Here is an 18261-nt window from a genome sequence, read left to right on the forward strand (position 1 = left end):
GTGCCATCCTTCACACACACACACACACACACACACACACACACACACACACACACACCATGCTGTACCTACTCCTGAGATAAAGAGCTTTAGAAAAAAAAGTAGGATATGTTGAGTAGCATAGAAAAATAAAGGATGTAGGCATTCTACCAGAAAGATACGTAAACAATTTAAAGAAATAATAGATGCTTTTGTTTCTGCTTTGCTATTTTCAAATTACTGTCTTAGCAAATGCTTCATTTCTCTTACCAATATAGCTTCATACCATAAACAAGGCAAGAGAGACAAAAAGAATAAAGAGAAAGCAAAACTGTACACAAAATAAAAAGAACTGGGCTCAAACATTAGCTATGCTAGGATATTTCATGTTAGTTATCTGAGTCTCCATTTTCTTAGCTCTAAACTGGAATCTTCTTATAAACTATAAGAAGCCTAAGTAAATACGCATAGTTTATTATGGGCATAGGTGTATGTGTATGTGGCTTGATGGAGATATGGGTAGAGGGTAACTTGACTAATTTCTCTGCTGAAGCTAAGCTAGAACTAATATTTTTCCCTACAAGAGTAGCCTTAGAAATCTTTAGTCCAACCAAGCCAAGCCACAATCTTGATATTCATGTTTAGTTATCCAAAGCTATGTTGTCACTCCCAATTAAATGAAGGAATTTTCTATCATTTCTATTAAGATATTTATTCTTATGCTGTTTTACATGAATGTCCACATTTGTTAACAGTTCCTTAGAATTCTCCAGATATAATAAAAATGTACAGAATATTGGTGGTGGTTCAAGACTCAGTCTCCTTCCTCAAGATGAAACTCAATAAGAAATTTGACTCCCAAATTGCATGTAACATTGGATAATTCGTGAACCATTGTGACTGACATTTATTTAATTCTAACACTGGACCTCTAACTATATTACATGACTTATTTCACATTCAAATTAATGCTGATGTGAGTACCATGTTTACCTCCTCATTACAGATGAGGAAACTGAGCATCAGAGTACCACTGTCTGGGGATTCTGTGTTTCCAAAAGCAACTTGCCATAACTTCCCAAAGTGTGGCTGGGCTTAATGGTTTAGGATAAGTACTACCCTTCTGCGAGTTCCCAGAGCTAACTGAATACATTTGTGCTAATTATAGAGTGCAACTCTGTCATTCTAAAACTTAAGTAAAGATTATCTTGCTTAGTTGACCCTGTAATGGTATCTCATTTCCCCTCTTAGTTCCAGGTAGAAGACTTAGGTGTTAGAAATGATCACAGCCCAGGGCATATTTGATGTTCTGTTTCACCCTTTCACTTACTTGCCTGCTACTTTGTGTTTTATTTGGTGGGATTCCATCATCTTGATGATACAAAGTACTTTAATGTTTATAGAGGCCATATTTTACAGCTGTTTTAAAGATCTTCTGATAAATGTTTTTGAAGTCATCAATTTAACAGGATAGACGAGCATATCATGGGAATGTTATTAGTACAGTTAAATATTTACTTAGTGTCATAACAAAATATAGGACTTTTCATGGTTATAACCTAACCTAAGAAAGATTCACGATAGAATAAGGAAGATTTACCATATTACAGTATTAAGAGAGAGATAGATAAAATGTCTGTCTGGGGGTGAGGATATACAACAAATGTAATAAGTAGAGAAGCAAAAGTCAATATTAAGTTTGGAAGAAAACCAAGTTCTAAATAGCACCCATAAATAGGCCTTTAAAAGAGACCTAAATAGTTTCAAATCTGACAGATCATATGGGAAATATGCTTTAACCTAGGAGACTGATATGTTTTCACATCATTACCACATTGACATTTGCACAAGCAATAAAGATGTAATATATGTCATTTAACTTTATACTAAAAATAACTTTAATTTTCGTAAATGGCAAGGATGGATTCAGAAGGCTAAAAACCTACCATTTTCATACCAATAGCATCCTTTAATATTTATCTAGTTTGTTGTTCCTCTCTGGATCAATTGCATCCATTTCCATCCTTAAATGGTGCTTTAGGGTGAAGTATGTACAAAGAAAGACAATCACACTGAACAGAACTCCTTATAGACTATGGAAAAAGCAAAGTTTGTAGATTTTAGAAACATGATAAGCAGTAGAGTGTTCATAAACTCCTTTTATTACCAGTGGAAAATGATAGTGTTAATCTACATAAAATACATCACATTAAACTCCCCTCTCCCCAGATTTAAATTACAAATAAACTTAAGTTTAGATCAGAGCAGACAACCTGCAGAAATGGCATTAGCAGATCAAAATGAAGTTTTTCCAGTTGTTCAGCTATTATGTCACTTAGGAAAATTAGATCAGCTAGTGGCCTCTTTGAACAACATAATGCTTGATTTTATTGATCATGTTTATTGTGTATAATCAGCATACAGAAACTTGTCAATGGAGAAGCAGAGTCTGTGCTGCTACTGTGTTGAAATTCATTTTTCCCTAGCTTATTTGATAGTCTGCTGCTTGCATGATTTGATTATTTACTGAGTTGATCAAGTTCATTTGTTTCATCTGTGCTTATTTCCTACTTGTGTAGTCAGAAGACACAACATCGCTCAGCTACACCGCAACAGGCCTGAAGCCAAACACAATGTATGAGTTTTCAGTCATGGTAACAAAGAACAGAAGGTCGAGCACGTGGAGCATGACAGCACACGCCACCACCTACGAGGCAGGTATGTGAAGAAAGACTGGGCGCCTCCGATTCTGCAGGAGTTCAAACATGCACACTGTGGCTTCCCAACCACATCGTCTCCTACCGGGAATGGTGTATCCTTTATATTCCATAGCCCATGAGAAACTACTAGAATTCTCTCTCAAAAATGAATCTCTAATGGATGAAATAGTATATTATATATATGTTGTATATAATCATATCAATGATATATAATGCGCATAGTATATTATATATTATATAATATATTTATATGTTTTATTATATATTAGACAATAATATGATAATATATTCTATATTATTGATATATAATATAAAATAAAGTTAAAATGTTGCATATTTTACAATTTTGTGTGACAGATTACAACAAAATAATATACATTACCTATTGCAATAACATAAATAATATATGTAATAATTTATATACATAATGGTATATACAAAAACTATATAATATATTATATATAATTATATATAATATATACGTGCATATAATACATACATGTATATGACTTATATGTATGGAATATATGTAATCCTATATATTACATATATGACATATGTATACTATGTATGTAATATGTAATACATTTGGAATAATATAGTATGTATTATAATATTAAATGTACATTATATATTATATGCTTATTAGTACCTGTATTATATATATCATCTATATGTATATATAGATATAGAAATAGATGTGTGTGTGCACACACACCATTTACTCCATTGGAGAATTAGTCATGTAATGAATATTATATATAATCTTTAGAATGTTAATTTATGGGACCTGAATATGAATCCTCCTGTCAATACATTTAATGAAAGAGTAGAAATCTATCTGATGATCTATATTCAAAAGAGTTGTGTGATAGAAATAGTCATGACAGATATTTGTTGTTTTGAGAAATTAGATACAGAAGAAAATTTTTCCTTAAAGTGTTGTTTCACAGATAATTTCTCTACATAAGGACAGCTGCATATGGGAAGACATTTCCAAGTGGTCTTGTTCATTCTTTGGAAATGGGGCAACATAGTAGAAAACTGTTATACAAATTGAAATATCTCAGTTCACTGATGATACAGTTCACTGTATAAAATTCACTGTAAATTTCCTTGGCCCATTTATTATGGATCATAAATATAGAGCTTATAACACTAACAAAGATGGGATGTATTTAATTTAGAAGTCACAGAACTCCACATCTGAAAAATGCATCCTTTTACACTGGTTTTATAGTATCGTATCATATCATATAGGCTAAACTACAGTAAGAGCATACAAGTTTTTAAAAATCCAGTGAAACTCTTCTCTGAGTAGACTGAAATTCCATCTACCTTAGAATTTGTTTCATAGCATTAAAATATTATTTTTTCTATTTTGGATGACTACCTTACATTTTTCTACCTTCTGCAATATAATTTTTCTAGTTAGTATAACCACACCCTTTTCCTGTCACATGTCATATATATGTGTATGTATATGTGTATATATATATATATCTGTCAAAATTTTACTTTGGTCTCAATGGATAGAAATTCTTAAGGAGTTTAGGACTAGCTAAATGAAATATATGAAATGAGAAGTATAATAGATCTCCTCTACCTTTTATTACTTGAAAATAAATGAATGAATTTAAATGAAAACCAGTAAAAACAACTAAAATTATACTAAAACCTCTCTTTCTGACTGTAATGAGTAGTGATTTTTATCTTAAAACAAACAAATTCATGTTACCATTTCATAAGTATAAAATGCCCAACATCTTACTTGATAAATGTACCTTATTGTTCTATATTCATCTGCCTGACATTGTGAAGGCACCAATGGTAAGACTCATTACAAAGCAAAAGATATTAGCTCTGGGAAATGTGATTAGTAGAAAGGATGATTGTCAAATCAGAGAATGATCAGGACATAGGTGGAAATAGCATGTGGCTGAGATCCCAGGGTGATGATGAGAAGCAGGAAGTAATTCGCAAATGTCTGCAGGCTTTATAACTGTGAGAAGGAAATTAGGTGAATGAAGGAACATTAGGGTTTGCTTCAAAGTCTACAATAACATAAAATCTCTCTGGGGTTTCATAGGCTGGATGGCTTATGCGCAGGATATGAGTAGCTGGAAAATACTTGAAAGAACATACTTTATGCTGTGCAGATGTTATTTTATTTTGATTCACTTTGGTAAAATAAAAATAACAGGAAAGATACTGGAATAAGTAGGCTTTGGAAAGGGCCAGGACCTGCTTTAGAAATGAAAACTTATAGGTGCACCCTTTTAGGGTGCTGTGATCATGTTGTAAGGTGAATCCCGTCAGCCAGCTACAGAAAATCCACATTTTGAGAGATTGAATTGGGAGGCTTTATTAAAAGGCCACCATTGGCAGCAGACTACTGTCACAAAGACCTGCAGCCTCATGAATATGCTTAACACTGTTAGAAAACCGAGTGGTGAGAACAGGAGAGAAAAGAAAGAGCAGAAAAGCAAAAGCAACAACCCAGATGGATGCTAATGGAGAGCTGAAGTGGGATGCTGGGGTGCTGGGGTGACTGGAGCAGAGCCAGGATAAGGACACAGCACAGGAGGCATGGCGTAATGCTCTCTGAGCCGGTCTGACCCTAAGGTAGGGTCAGGTCAGGGGCCAGGGTCACAGGAAACTCAAGAGTCTCCCAAGAGTCTCCCAAGTTCAAGGCATAGGACCGACAGGTCTAGTAACCTGTCATCCAAGTTCCAGTCCTTGCCTCTGTAAATTCAGGCACGCCTATCATCTGGGAAGTGGGCTTCCCTGAGGCTAAACAACATGATACATTTATATATCCTCTCTCAGGATCTAAATCACACGGTGTATCTGCAATTCAAAGACTGGCTTTTCTCACCTCTAGGCCTTTGAAGCCAGGTGAAGAGCCTTATCCGCTGGTTAGGTGACAGGATGGCTGTGGGAACAAGGTGACTTACTTAGACTTAGTCTTTCCCTTTCTTCAATCACAGTGCTTTGACTCTGTGCTTTCCATCTTGAGCCCAGAGACTCAACTTCTCAGAAGAGAGAGCTTTACTGATATCCCTTCAATTAAGAGATCACACAGCTAAAGACAGGGTGGGACAGAGATCATTAACTCTCAACTCATGTTGCTATCAAGCTTGTATGACTCAGAATGTTTGTTCTTTAAAGAGCCCAGTGCTTCTCTCTAAGGAGAGGAATGCAGATGTGATCTTGGCAATCCAAATACAAAAGTCCTGCTCTGATCTCCATAGCAGAAATATTCTAAATCTTGAATGTTATCCTCCATTCATGCACTCACTCAAGAAATGCAAGGGCAGAAAGATAGTTTGAAAGCTAGAAATATCAGAGAGCAGGGTTTATGTAGTTGAACAAGTTACTCATCACAGTCCAAGCTTGGTTCTAATAATGTTCACCAGGCCCTGAGGCAAACACTTTGTATCAGAGGTAAATACAATACAGGTTATATCTTCGAGTGAATAATAATCCAAAAGGAGAATAGTAATTCAAAAAGAAGAAAAGGATTTTGACAAAATCCTGCAGCAACGTGAGAAATAACATTCAAAAAAATTAGGGTAGGTTGAAAATCACAACAAATGGATGGAAGGACAAATTCTCTGTAGTGAACAAAGGGAGGTTGTTGGAGGGAGAGGATGCTTAGCTATGGGCGAGGTGGCTCATCAGGGACCAACCTGCTACTGCATGATTTTCAAAGGAAGAGAGCAGCATGGAAAGCAGATGTCACAAAGATTTATTCGAGATAAGAATGGCTCAAAGTGACTAGATGGCAGTATTTGGGGGACAATGGGAAAACAGGCCTGAAAAGAAAGTACAAATCCTAGAAGATGTGCTTTTTATTACCATTGGTGTCTGTGGAATAAAGGAGTGCTCAGGGAGTCAGTAAAGTAGTACTTGTGTACATTTGGGATATTGTGTGTGTGTGTCCATTTGGTCTATGTGCATGTGCATGTTGAGGAATGTAGAAGAACTCAGCCAAGCTGGTGAATAGAACCATCACTTCAGGAAGTGATTTTTTAATGTCAAAAGTGATCATTTTACATTAAAAATAATAATTGAACATTAAAATGTTATACTCTTTTAACACTTTTTAAAACCACAGGACATTATTATGAACTATGGTTACCATCCAGTATAACAGATACTAAAGTTTATTTCTGTCATGTAAGTGAAACTTTGACATCGTGATGAATAGCTTTTCCTTTCCCATCCAAGTCTCCCTCAATGCACCCACTACCCCCAAGCCACGGTGTTCCTGAAGCAGGCCAGAGATTTACTAGTGATAGTAGTAGAGATAATGGCTGTTAAGGTGATGGGTTGGTTATTCATATAATAATCTTAAATATTTGAACCATTAATTCTATCCAATATTGCAATTGGTAAGAATTTATGTAGCACCCAAAATAAATGGGCTGTTTGGGGAAGAACTAACTCTTCCACGTGTTTTGAAGGCAAATGTTGAATAGTTACCTCTTTTGATTGCTAGAACCTGTTAAGTGAAGCAACCTAACTGTAAGTTGTGTTTTCTAAATAAATATCTATTTGAATTTTAACATAGATCAGGAAAAATAATCTGATTACTTAAAAAGGTCCTTTAATTTCTTTCTTTCTTTAAATATTCCCTTTTATGCTTGACATAATTAAGTCAAAAATAATAATCTAAATCAAAATGTAACTCTATCTTACTTTCTACCCGTGATGTTCAAACTGTGTTGAATGAACTCTTTAGGAGAATAATGCTTCTTTAAGAGACCATTGCCTCTATGGTATTTTGCCCTAACAAGTCCGGTTTTCTTTCCATAGTGTCTTTTATTTGAATTCTTTAACCTTTGGTTTCTCTTTATTCAAGGAGCAGCTATGCTTGACTTACAGGTTGTCTTTATTCTCTCCTCCTCTTCTTCCGTGTCTTTCTCCTTTTCCCCCTGTTCTTTTCTACCTTTTCCTTTGAGCCTTCTGTCTCCTACATTGTTTTTTTGAAGATATAAATATGTTCAGTACCCTGTAAAAATATTAAAATGAGATATAAGTTTGAATAACTTAGAACCCAGTACTCTTAAGGATCAGAACAGTATGAGTGACATGGTATATGGAAATCATGAGAGTTACTTTATTTTAGCTCATATTTGTAACTCTATTCAGGAAGTTACTTAAAATAGAGTGTAGATAAACACAGATTTACGGCTATCTGACAAACAGAAGAACCAAAGAGAATGGGTAGAGATGGGTTCAGATTTAGAGACCATGTTCTACTTGTCTTGCAAGACACTGGATTCCTATTTAACACAGGAAAATACAGCTTAGATATCCTCTACATTTGCCTTTGTCCAATTAAGTGAATCAAGAAGACTGAATATTAGACTTGGAGCACTGTTAGCTATTTGATAGGAAAACATGTTTCTCAAAATACAGAAAACTAGAAAACAGATGGAGAGGTCTAGGAAACATACTGTCCTGGATTGGCCAGTATATTTTCTCTCGAAAAGTAGATAGAGCAATCTATCAATAGATAGAGATATACACACATATATACATATATATAATTAAGCATAATATTTTCAAGAAGTAGCTCCCCAAAAAGCAGAGTTTCATATTTATTGCATGCCAGAATCATGTCAAGATGCCCTTGAACTCCTTTCCTCCATACTTTGCTTTCTTGTTTAGAAGATGACTAGTATGTTATATAAGCAATATATCTTAATGCAAATTGTAACTCATTGGTTTGTTTTGTATTTAAGGAAATATAGTAGTATTTTATTAAGTTTTAAAAGACAATTGTAGCAGAATTTTTTTCTTGCAGATAAGTACCCATCAATCTCACTATCTATATACTGTCCTTGTTCCTATAACGGTTTTTCAACTCTCAGTGTGAGCTCACTTTACAGCACTTGCCAATGCACATTCCAGATTTGGAGTTGTTTTATTCCACTTGAAGTCACACCTTAGAAATCATGTATCTTACATGGATATCCTCTAGGTTTTACATTTTTTTCGTTGCTTGTGTAAGTCAAATCCTTGTAATAGACTGTCAGTGGCACAACCAACACAACACGCTTCATGATAGATTCTAAGTGCCAACATCATGATTAAAAGTTCCACCATTGTCTGGTTCCTTTCACAACCATTGACAAGGCCCTGTGTGTTTCTCCTCTCACAGCCCCCACCTCTGCTCCCAAGGACTTGACCGTCATTACTCGTGAAGGGAAGCCTCGCGCTGTCATTGTGAGCTGGCAGCCTCCCTTGGAAGCAAATGGGAAAATAACTGGTAAGCACCCAACTTTCTTCCCCAGGTTTCCCCAAAGATTGCTTGCCTCACATTTTTCTCTTTCCCTGAGTGTTTGAGTCTGTATCCGCAACTCAGTTTGCTTCCTGACCTTCCCTGTTTATCCTTTTGTGATCCCCTACTGACTGAAAATTCTCTAATGGTGCATACACAGACTTGAATGTACTTCCTTTGAGCGGCTTTTTGCAAGATGTGTGTTTCCATTAGGATAGACCTTTGTTTTTCATCTTATAAGGCATTAAGCTAACCTTCTCATAAAGTGCCTCTGAGAATAACTGGCTCCAAATAAGCTGGATGTTTGGTAATTATAAAATACAAAAGATGCCTAATGCCCATGCATTTTTGTATAGCATATATGAAAGAGGTTAATCTGAAATTTTTTTTTAATTTTGTACTTAGCTTTTTAAATTTCTATCCTAGGTTTTAGCTTCTTACTTAAACCATAAGGTTCAGAAAAATACTTAATATTGACTGACAGAAATTGAACATAATGAATATTTTACAGTGACAGATTTTATTTTGTCAAATATTACTGATAACATCAATGCCTAATTAAGCATCCATTAGAAGCCTGTAATGTTAATTCAGTATGAAAAATATAATGGGATTTCATCAGAGATTTTGCATTTAAATGATCACTTTAAGCTTTTAATAGGTGTCTCCATAGCATATAATTATTATGAAAAATATTGTATGACTCCAAATATGCACGTTATAGTCCAATTAACTGGAACCATCCAGTTAGAAGCATGTAAGAATCACCCTGCTTCTTCTTTTATGCATACAAGACGTGGCTAGCTGTACTGCAAATTAACAAAGCAATTCTGTGTCTAGGTGACCAGAGAGAAGCATAGAAATTGCAGTCTCAGAAGGCACAGTTACCGTGTGTGGAGTTACATTCTCATATCTACAGAAAGAAAGAATAATGTGAAAGTTCCACATGTGATTGAAATTTAAGATTTGTCTTCTGTAGGAAATTGCTTTTAGGGCAAGAGCAAGCCAAATTTTCATTTGCGCTGATAAATATGAAAAAAGAAGAAGAAAAGCATAAAACTCCCTCCATATATTTTATGTTCAGTTGTTAGTATGTCAGGCCTTTTCAAACTGAGGTTGACTCATTCCAATTTACTCTTTTGCTTCTCAGTACCATCATTTCCTCACAACAGTTCTGTTTCAGTGCTTTGGTAGTTTTGCATTATTTATATTTTATTTCATGAGAAACAGTTATTTGTAAACATAAATCACTATACATAAATTTAGGAAGGCAAATGAGAAAGGCAACCAGAGGGTCATGCCTATAATCATAGCTACCCAAGGGAATGAGATATGAGGATCATAGTACAAAGATAGCCTGGGCAGATAAATCCAACAGACTGTTATCTCCAATTAATCAGAAAAAAGCCAGAAGGGCTCAAGTGGTAGAACACCAACCTTGAGTAAAACAGTCAAGCAAAAGCACAAGGCCTTAAGTTAAAGTTAAAGACCCAGTACTGGCACCAAAAGAAGAAGAAAATATTGGTGGGTCTGACGAAAAAATATTTTTGATGAAAGGATAGCAAAAGAGATATTTTCCATCACTTAATTTATAATGCTTATTTAAGTAATTCTTTCCAAATAGTCAATATGAATCAATAGACTACCATTTCAACTTAAAGGCAGTATAATATTGATTTTCCAAGGGGGGAAAAAAACAGAATTCTAGCCAATATTGAGAAGTACAATTTAATTTTCTCAATATCATTCTAGGTGTCAAGATTTCAATACTTGTATAAGAAACCTTGTTCTCATATGTTAGAGATATCTGTTCAGTCATTCTCACTAATTAAAACCCATCTTTCACAGTGGAAAAGCAAAGGTACAAGAAGCATTTTTTTTTTTGCCTTTAAAAACCTGCCTCAATTATTAAAGCAAAATTAGGATTGTCAAGTGATATGTTGATTGAATTTCCGCAGGGAGCAAATATTAAGAACTCTTCAGAGAAAATCTGTTCCATGTAGACTTTGGTTCTTACAGTCAAATTCTTCCCCCAAATAGGATAATAAAATATTCAGAAGATTGTTCTAGGCCACCAGGCAAAAGGCAAGATTTACTCTTCTGAGCTGGAAATGGAAATGCAAAAGAAAATGTGAGCCTTTTTCCAGTGCAGTATATTCTTCTAAGATGCTATGTCTCTTTTCCAAAATGGACAGTAGTATAAAATGCTGCTAAGAACCCAGGCTACAAAGGGGATGCTTGGGCAGCTTGTTTAACCTTTTTTATTTGTTTTGTACCTCCTCCCCTGAAAAATAAGGACAGAAACAGTCCCTTCCTCAAAGAATGACTCTTGTCTCATAAAATCCCTAAGCCATTTTTCTTCCCATTTTAAGACAGTCTTCCCACATTTTCTTAATGCTTCTCTCCAGAACACAAGTCTTTTGTTCCTCTGATTTCTTTCTCTGGAAAAGGATCTGGACTAGAGTCAAAATGATTCATATATGATACTATATATTATGCAAATATGATTCTAATATGGGAGTGCCTTGTTGGGTTAACCATCTCAGAATGTTTTGCAGACTAGATAGCACATAATATTTTGGTTTTTTGGTTAATTAGGGTGGATTAGAGATAAATGAGGTAGAAAAATAAGGAGGAGGAAATAATAGAAAAACAAAGGGACTTGGACATGCAAAACTAAATAGGTAGACATGTGAAAGTAGTGAGAAACAATCATTTTATTTCACCCTACATGATTGTGTAGAAATCTAGAATATAAGACTTCATCAATAAATTTAATATCCTTTTAATAAGGCAAGCTTACACAACTAAATTACGTTGCATTTTTTCCTATTGCCATTATTGGGATAGAATCATGTAAACTGCTTTTCTTCTCTCACTACCTAGTTCTCAATTTTTTTAAAATACAGACTTCCCCTTAAAAATTAGGAAACCGGGCTGGGGATATGGCCTAGTATTCCTCAGCACCACATAAACAGAAAAAGCCAGAAGTGGCGCTGTGGCTCAAGAGGCAGAGTGCTAGCCTTGAGCAAATAGAAGCCAGGGACAGTGCTCAGGCCCTGAGTTCAAGCCCCAGGACTGGCAAAAAAAAAAAAAAAATTAGGAAACTGGCTGGGCATCAGTGTTCACGCCTGTAATCCTAGCTACTCAGGAGTTTGAGATCTTAGAACTGTGGTTCAAAGCCAGTCTGGGCAGGAGAGCACATATGACTCCAATTACCTACCAAGAAGCCCAAGTAGTAGAGTGCTAGGCTTGAACATAAAAGCCCAGGGACAGTGCTGAAACCCTGAGTGTGTAATTTTAACATAGATAAAATCACAGTGAGGGTAAATATTTCATTCTCATTTGAAAAATGAGGAAATTCAGAAGCAAGGGTAGCTGACCTAAATGGTCTGTTCTGCAAACTTCATCTCCACCATACAGGACAACAGCCAATGAAAACTTGAGCGAGGGCTGGGAATATGACCTAGTGGCAAGAGTGCTTGCCTCCTACACATGAGGCTCTCGGTTCGATTCCTCAGCACCACATATATGGAAAACGGCCAGAAGGGGCGCTATGGCTCAGGTGGCAGAGTGCTAGCCTTGAGCAGGAAGAAGCCAGGGAAAGTGCTCAGGCCCCTAGTCCAAGGCCCAGGACTGGCCAAAAAAAAAAAAAAAAAAGAAAAGAAAAACAAAACTTGAGCAATTTCATTATTGTCATGAATGTAACACTTACATACTTACAGACTACCAAACTTCATTTAATGAGTTTCAGCAGCTATTATGTGAAGACCATTTTATTAAGTTTTTCTGAGGAATAAAAAAGTAATACAAAATAGGGTTCCTGAACTAAAATAATGTTTTTATCCTTTTGAAGAGATAAGACATGCACATAATAAAAACTTATTTTTTTACCCCTATTAAGGCCTTCTTTTCAATAGATAGGACTCTTTAGGGATTAAAACAGAGAAAGACGTCGCCCAAAATATGAAGATTTGTTAGTGATATTTAAGATGAAGACTGGGTTAGAAACGGTTATCCCTGAAAATTACTTTTTCTTATCCAAAGATATTTTGCAATTCCTGATCCAATGATATTTCACAAAATAATTTTGAAATATAATCTTCCAATTTTAATATTTATCAGAGGCAAGCGTTAAAGAGAATCTTCACATTTTGAAGCATTCTTTACATTAACAATTGCCATTCCTATGCTAGAACGTCAAGCAACTTCAAGATATTTGTATTTGTATCATTGACATTGCAACAAATGTGTATGTGAGTATGTATGTATACATATATGTACATATGCACATATATATTTCAGATAACAACTGAGATAATAATTCTTTGACTTGTGATCACAGAAAAAATCTAGGAAGCAGATTAATAGGGTTAGCTTTAATTTATTGAACTAGGTATTTGCTATACAATAATATTACTGTGAATTTACACTTTTTTCTCAGTTTCTGTGTGTTTGAATCTCATCATAATTAATTAACTACTGTACTTTAGAGCTTCTTGCAAGACTTCAAGTCAAGATGTGAGTCTGACTGGAGCATGTTCTTTGACTGTGAAAATATCTGCTTCTAAGCTTATTTGGTTGTAAACAACAGCCTGTTTCTTCTTGATTTTTCTTCAAAAACCATCATCATTTCCTGCCATGTGGCCTTCTTAAGTTTACTTTATCAAAATTAAAAAATGAAGAGAATCTATAGACATTGGTAGCAAATAAAAACATAATCTTCTATAACCTACAACCTATTCAGGGAAGAGCTATCCTATAACAGTCACTATATTCCACTTGTTAGATGCATGATTTAGAGCTCACTTGAGCTTAGATGGAGGGACCACATGGGATGTAATATCAGAGAGTAGGGGAAATTGGAGTGTTCAACATTTCTTCTCCATAAAAATTCCTGCCTCAAGGTATAATTTTTATGATTTTTTTATTATTCTGTAAATTATACCAATGCTTGAGATAAATCATGAAAGTAGTCTGATTCAGGAAAAGGCAAATAGGGGGAAAATGAAAGCCACTATATGCCAAGTTTTCAGTTCTGATCTTTTTAGGAAAAAAAAATGGGTTTCTGAATGTTGATGTTTGTAAAGAGCTTAATCGTATAAAACCACAAGTGAGAACTATCCAGTTCAGAATCCAGACTGATTCCCACAGACCCATCTATACTTCTACTAGAGACTATTGATGAGTGGCACAACATCATTAAGTGCTCTTATCCTTTACAATGAGTGGCATGAAGATTATAGAAAGAAAATCTCATGATTGAAGAAGGTCTTTCTAAGCTAGGTATAGGTAAAGTTAGACATTATGCATGAGTACAATTTAAGTAAGGAAAATGATAGAAATTATGATGCATGCATGGTGTGTGAACAGGAGGGAAAGAAGGATAAGGATAATAGTCTAGTTGTGAAGAACCGTGGGGGATGCAGTATGCTGCATTATCACTTTGAAAGGGAGGAGACCTTTGCAATATAATTATGACACAGCCTGTCACTGGACTTCTTTCGTCGCTATTCAGGCAAGAAGAACTCAAAGGGAATGAATAGGATTTTTCTAATCAATTGTTTTGAAGAGAACAAGTTACAAAGCATGTAATGGAGTGCACAACCAAGGGACACTCATGGTCATGGGACAGATTACTGTAATATTTTGGTAGAAATGGGGTATTCATGTTGCATGGTCAGGTACATCCACATGGGATAGCTACCACACAAATTGGCCACTTCTAATGCTAGAAAATGAGTATTTTATTGAAACACCTGGATTCATTGCATTGCATTCTAGAATATCATAAATAAGGATGCTATTAGCATTCAAGTTACACATCCGCTATCACATAGAATGAACACCCTGCAATGACAAATCATTAATACTTTAGATGTTAACTAGGTCACCTATAACAATCCTGACTGGTCATATGTATTTTCCTTTCTAGGCTGGAAAAGAAGACATGGTTATTAGAGATTTATATGTAGTGGTAGAGGATATCATTCCAGCTCTTTACCTAACTTTCTTGGGCCACCTTTAGCTTTATCTTTGAAAAGAGAGCAGCCAGGGTTGGGCTGAATTCGCAGATTTATTGCATCAATAAAATATGATTCTTTGTTTTTATCACACTTTAACCATGTACAATTCTTTATGCTTTCCAATATATTTTTATTATTTCAGTACAAGTGAAAATAAACACTACTTATTTTCATTATTGTACTGCAGCAAAAATTCAACTGACTTATCTCTGTTTTACATGTTTTATCATGCTTATTTATTAGAGCAAACCAATAATGAGGCTTTGTCAGTAGAAGAAAGCATACTTAAAATTGTGACTGATATTTTTATTTTTAATGGCTTATTCCATTTTTTAATTGTGTGCGTTCACTCAATCCTTTATCTAATCTTTGCAGTGATAAGAAATGCTTGACAAACTGAATCATCTTGTTTCATATATGGTGGACATACAATAATCATTAGAAAGTATATGTGGTAAATATGAATAGGTGTGAGGAGAGCTAGAATATGCAGTCTATACATTAAACAAACTTACACTTGCCTATTTACACAGCTTACATCTTGTTTTATACCTTGGATAAGAACATACCCATCGATGACTGGATTATGGAAACAATTAGTGGAGACCGGCTAACTCACCAAATCATGGATCTCAACCTTGACACCATGTATTACTTTCGAATTCAAGCACGGAATGCGAAAGGCGTGGGGCCTCTCTCCGATCCCATCCTCTTCAGAACTCTGAAAGGTTTGAATCATTTCCCATGCTGCCTTCCTTCGGTGGTGGGATTATTAGGAAATAAATTTGCAGTCTGTATTGAAAGCTTCCCTATACCATTGCTTTTGGCAACATAGCTGTCTGTGGTGGCTATCCAAACTAAATTAAAATGTCCATTTATGATCACAATTTACACATCAAAGAATAAATTCTGTTAGCATGTTTTCTGCTATCAGCATAAGGCCAGCATATTTGAAAAGTCCTATTGCACATTTTAACTGGTCCTGTGTATTTTGATTCTATTCAAAATACAATGAAATCCTTCAGTCATTTCTTGAAAAAGAATATTGTTTAGATGGACTGAATTATATAAATAGCCTACTTTATTTTATTTTGAAAACTAATATATTTTATACATTAAAGGAAATTTTGATGTAGCAAGACAAAAGTTGCAAAGTCTTATTTTAAGAGCCCAGAGTAGCAACAATGAAAAAATACCTTGCTATGTGGTTATTAGGAGGAAAGTCCATATGCTTGTGAGAATATAAATAAATGTTCAATTTAAAATAGGTACATACTCACACGAAAAGAAACTCTGAACAATATTGATTACATCAAAGTAATTTTCATATTAACCTTACTGTTTTAAAGCACAGTATTATTTTTCTGAATGACAAATTTTTCTGAGCCTAACACTTTAATAATGGAAAGTAATTTGAATGTTCCATGGCTGATATTTAAAGATGTATTTAAAAATGCATTCATGGCACTGTATGCATCGTCTTAGAGGACAGCATGGCCCTAAAGTCTGTTACTATCTGATACCTGTATAACCTTATGAAAAGCACTATACATGAGAGCCAACATACTGAGATATTTAAAGGACATAGATGATGAACCTTTATCTGTAGAAGTTTTTGTTGTTGTTGTTGTTTGTTTGTTTTTGCCAGTCCTGGGGCTTGAACTCAGGGCCTGAGTACTGACCCTGAACTTCTTTTAGCTCAAGACCAGTGCTCTACCACTTGAGCCACAGCACCACTTCTGTTTGGTTTTTTTTTTTCTGTTTATGTGGTACTGAAGAATTGAACCCAAGGCTTCATGAATGCTAGGCAAGTACTCTACCACTAAGCTACAATCCTAGCCCTATCTGTAGATTTTGACATACAAATTAATAGTCTTAGAAAAATTGTATATTCAATTTCTCCTAAGAAGTTACACAAACTCACAGTGGACTTTTGCATTCTCATGAGTAAGCTATTCAAAGCTAGAATTTTGTTTACCAATGATCTGAAGGTTTTGTCAAGAGTGCATGAACAATCATTCATCCTAAGCCTGCATGACAATTCTTAATAACAAAGGAGTTATAGGGGGAGGCAAAGAATATAATTTCTCATCACTGTCCAACTTTTGAAGATATCATGACTAAACCAAGCTTCAATCCAAATGAGAAAGTGAGAATCAGCCAGCTACTCATTATGTGGGAGCAAGAAACATAACTAACTAATGTCTCACAAATGTTTCAATGCTATCTGTACATGAATACCAAATTAAGTTTGTGCTCCCAGCATGTGCCAACTAAGACATTTGACAGGGACTTAAGACAAGTAATCAAAAGTTGTAAATTGCATAACAGTTATTTATCACTGGACATAGGCACACATTAACTTGGTTTTCATTCTGGCCTTTTTTTTAACTGAAATGACTTTCAGAATAGAATCTGATAATCAAATTGGAAGAATTTGGTTATGAAATTCAGGAATTTGTTTTATGTCAAAACAGCCCAGGAGAGTTATTTCCAATGACCCAACTTATTGTTTATTGTGCCCTATCCTTATTATGGAATGCTCAGTAACAAAATTTTAGACAGATACAGCTCATATGATAAATAAGTTTCTGATGCCTTGAATGCATTTTAATTTACTCACAATATGGATATTGTCTATCTTTGCAATAAAAGCATTGGACACAGGAGTACCCAGGATGTCATTTTTCAAGGACAAAATATTCTAAACCAATACATTTCTCACCATAATAAAATTTAAAACATAATAAACCAAATCTATACCTAACACATAAAATCAAGCTATTGTGCTCTGATTTAAGATTTCCTGCTCCCAAAGCTACTTCAAAACATATGACCTAAAACAAACAAACAAACAAATAAATAAATAAATAAGACCTCTGTTCATCACAATGTAACATGATTTGACAGAAAGGTTGAGATGTTTTCCTGTAACTAGAGAAACTCCCAGTCGTCTACCCAGCAATAGGCAAGTGTTTCACTGTAAAGCATGCCCCATGCGAGGTTCCATAGAATCCTTCACCCAAACATAGCAGCATTTTATACTTGAGGCTGGAGTTTCACATATTTACCATGTGCAACCATCTAGAGAAGCTCAAAAAATTATAGTTATCACTGGTTAAATAAAGAGATATTTGTAACTAGAAAAGAAGGTGATGGTTGCTATATTTCATGTACATAGATATGTGTGGTCTACCTAATATTTTTCTTAGGATGAAAATTAGAAGCCTTTTGAATTTGATTC

The 18261-nt window shown here is 34.9% G+C and overlaps 1 protein-coding gene across 1 annotated transcript in view; it reads left to right on the forward strand.

The window, feature by feature from the left end:
- The window catches only part of Dcc (DCC netrin 1 receptor), a 961067-nt gene that overhangs the window by 855259 nt on the left and 87547 nt on the right, over window positions 1-18261 (forward strand). The window contains exons 18-20 of the mRNA XM_048363596.1: window positions 2559-2697; window positions 8872-8979; window positions 15551-15745. Coding sequence (XP_048219553.1) covers window positions 2559-2697; window positions 8872-8979; window positions 15551-15745 — 442 coding nt within the window. The remainder of the gene's footprint in view (window positions 1-2558; window positions 2698-8871; window positions 8980-15550; window positions 15746-18261) is intronic.

Source organism: Perognathus longimembris, chromosome 15 (genome assembly GCF_023159225.1).
Source record: "Perognathus longimembris pacificus isolate PPM17 chromosome 15, ASM2315922v1, whole genome shotgun sequence".
In the NCBI taxonomy this organism is placed as follows: Eukaryota; Metazoa; Chordata; class Mammalia; order Rodentia; family Heteromyidae; genus Perognathus; species Perognathus longimembris.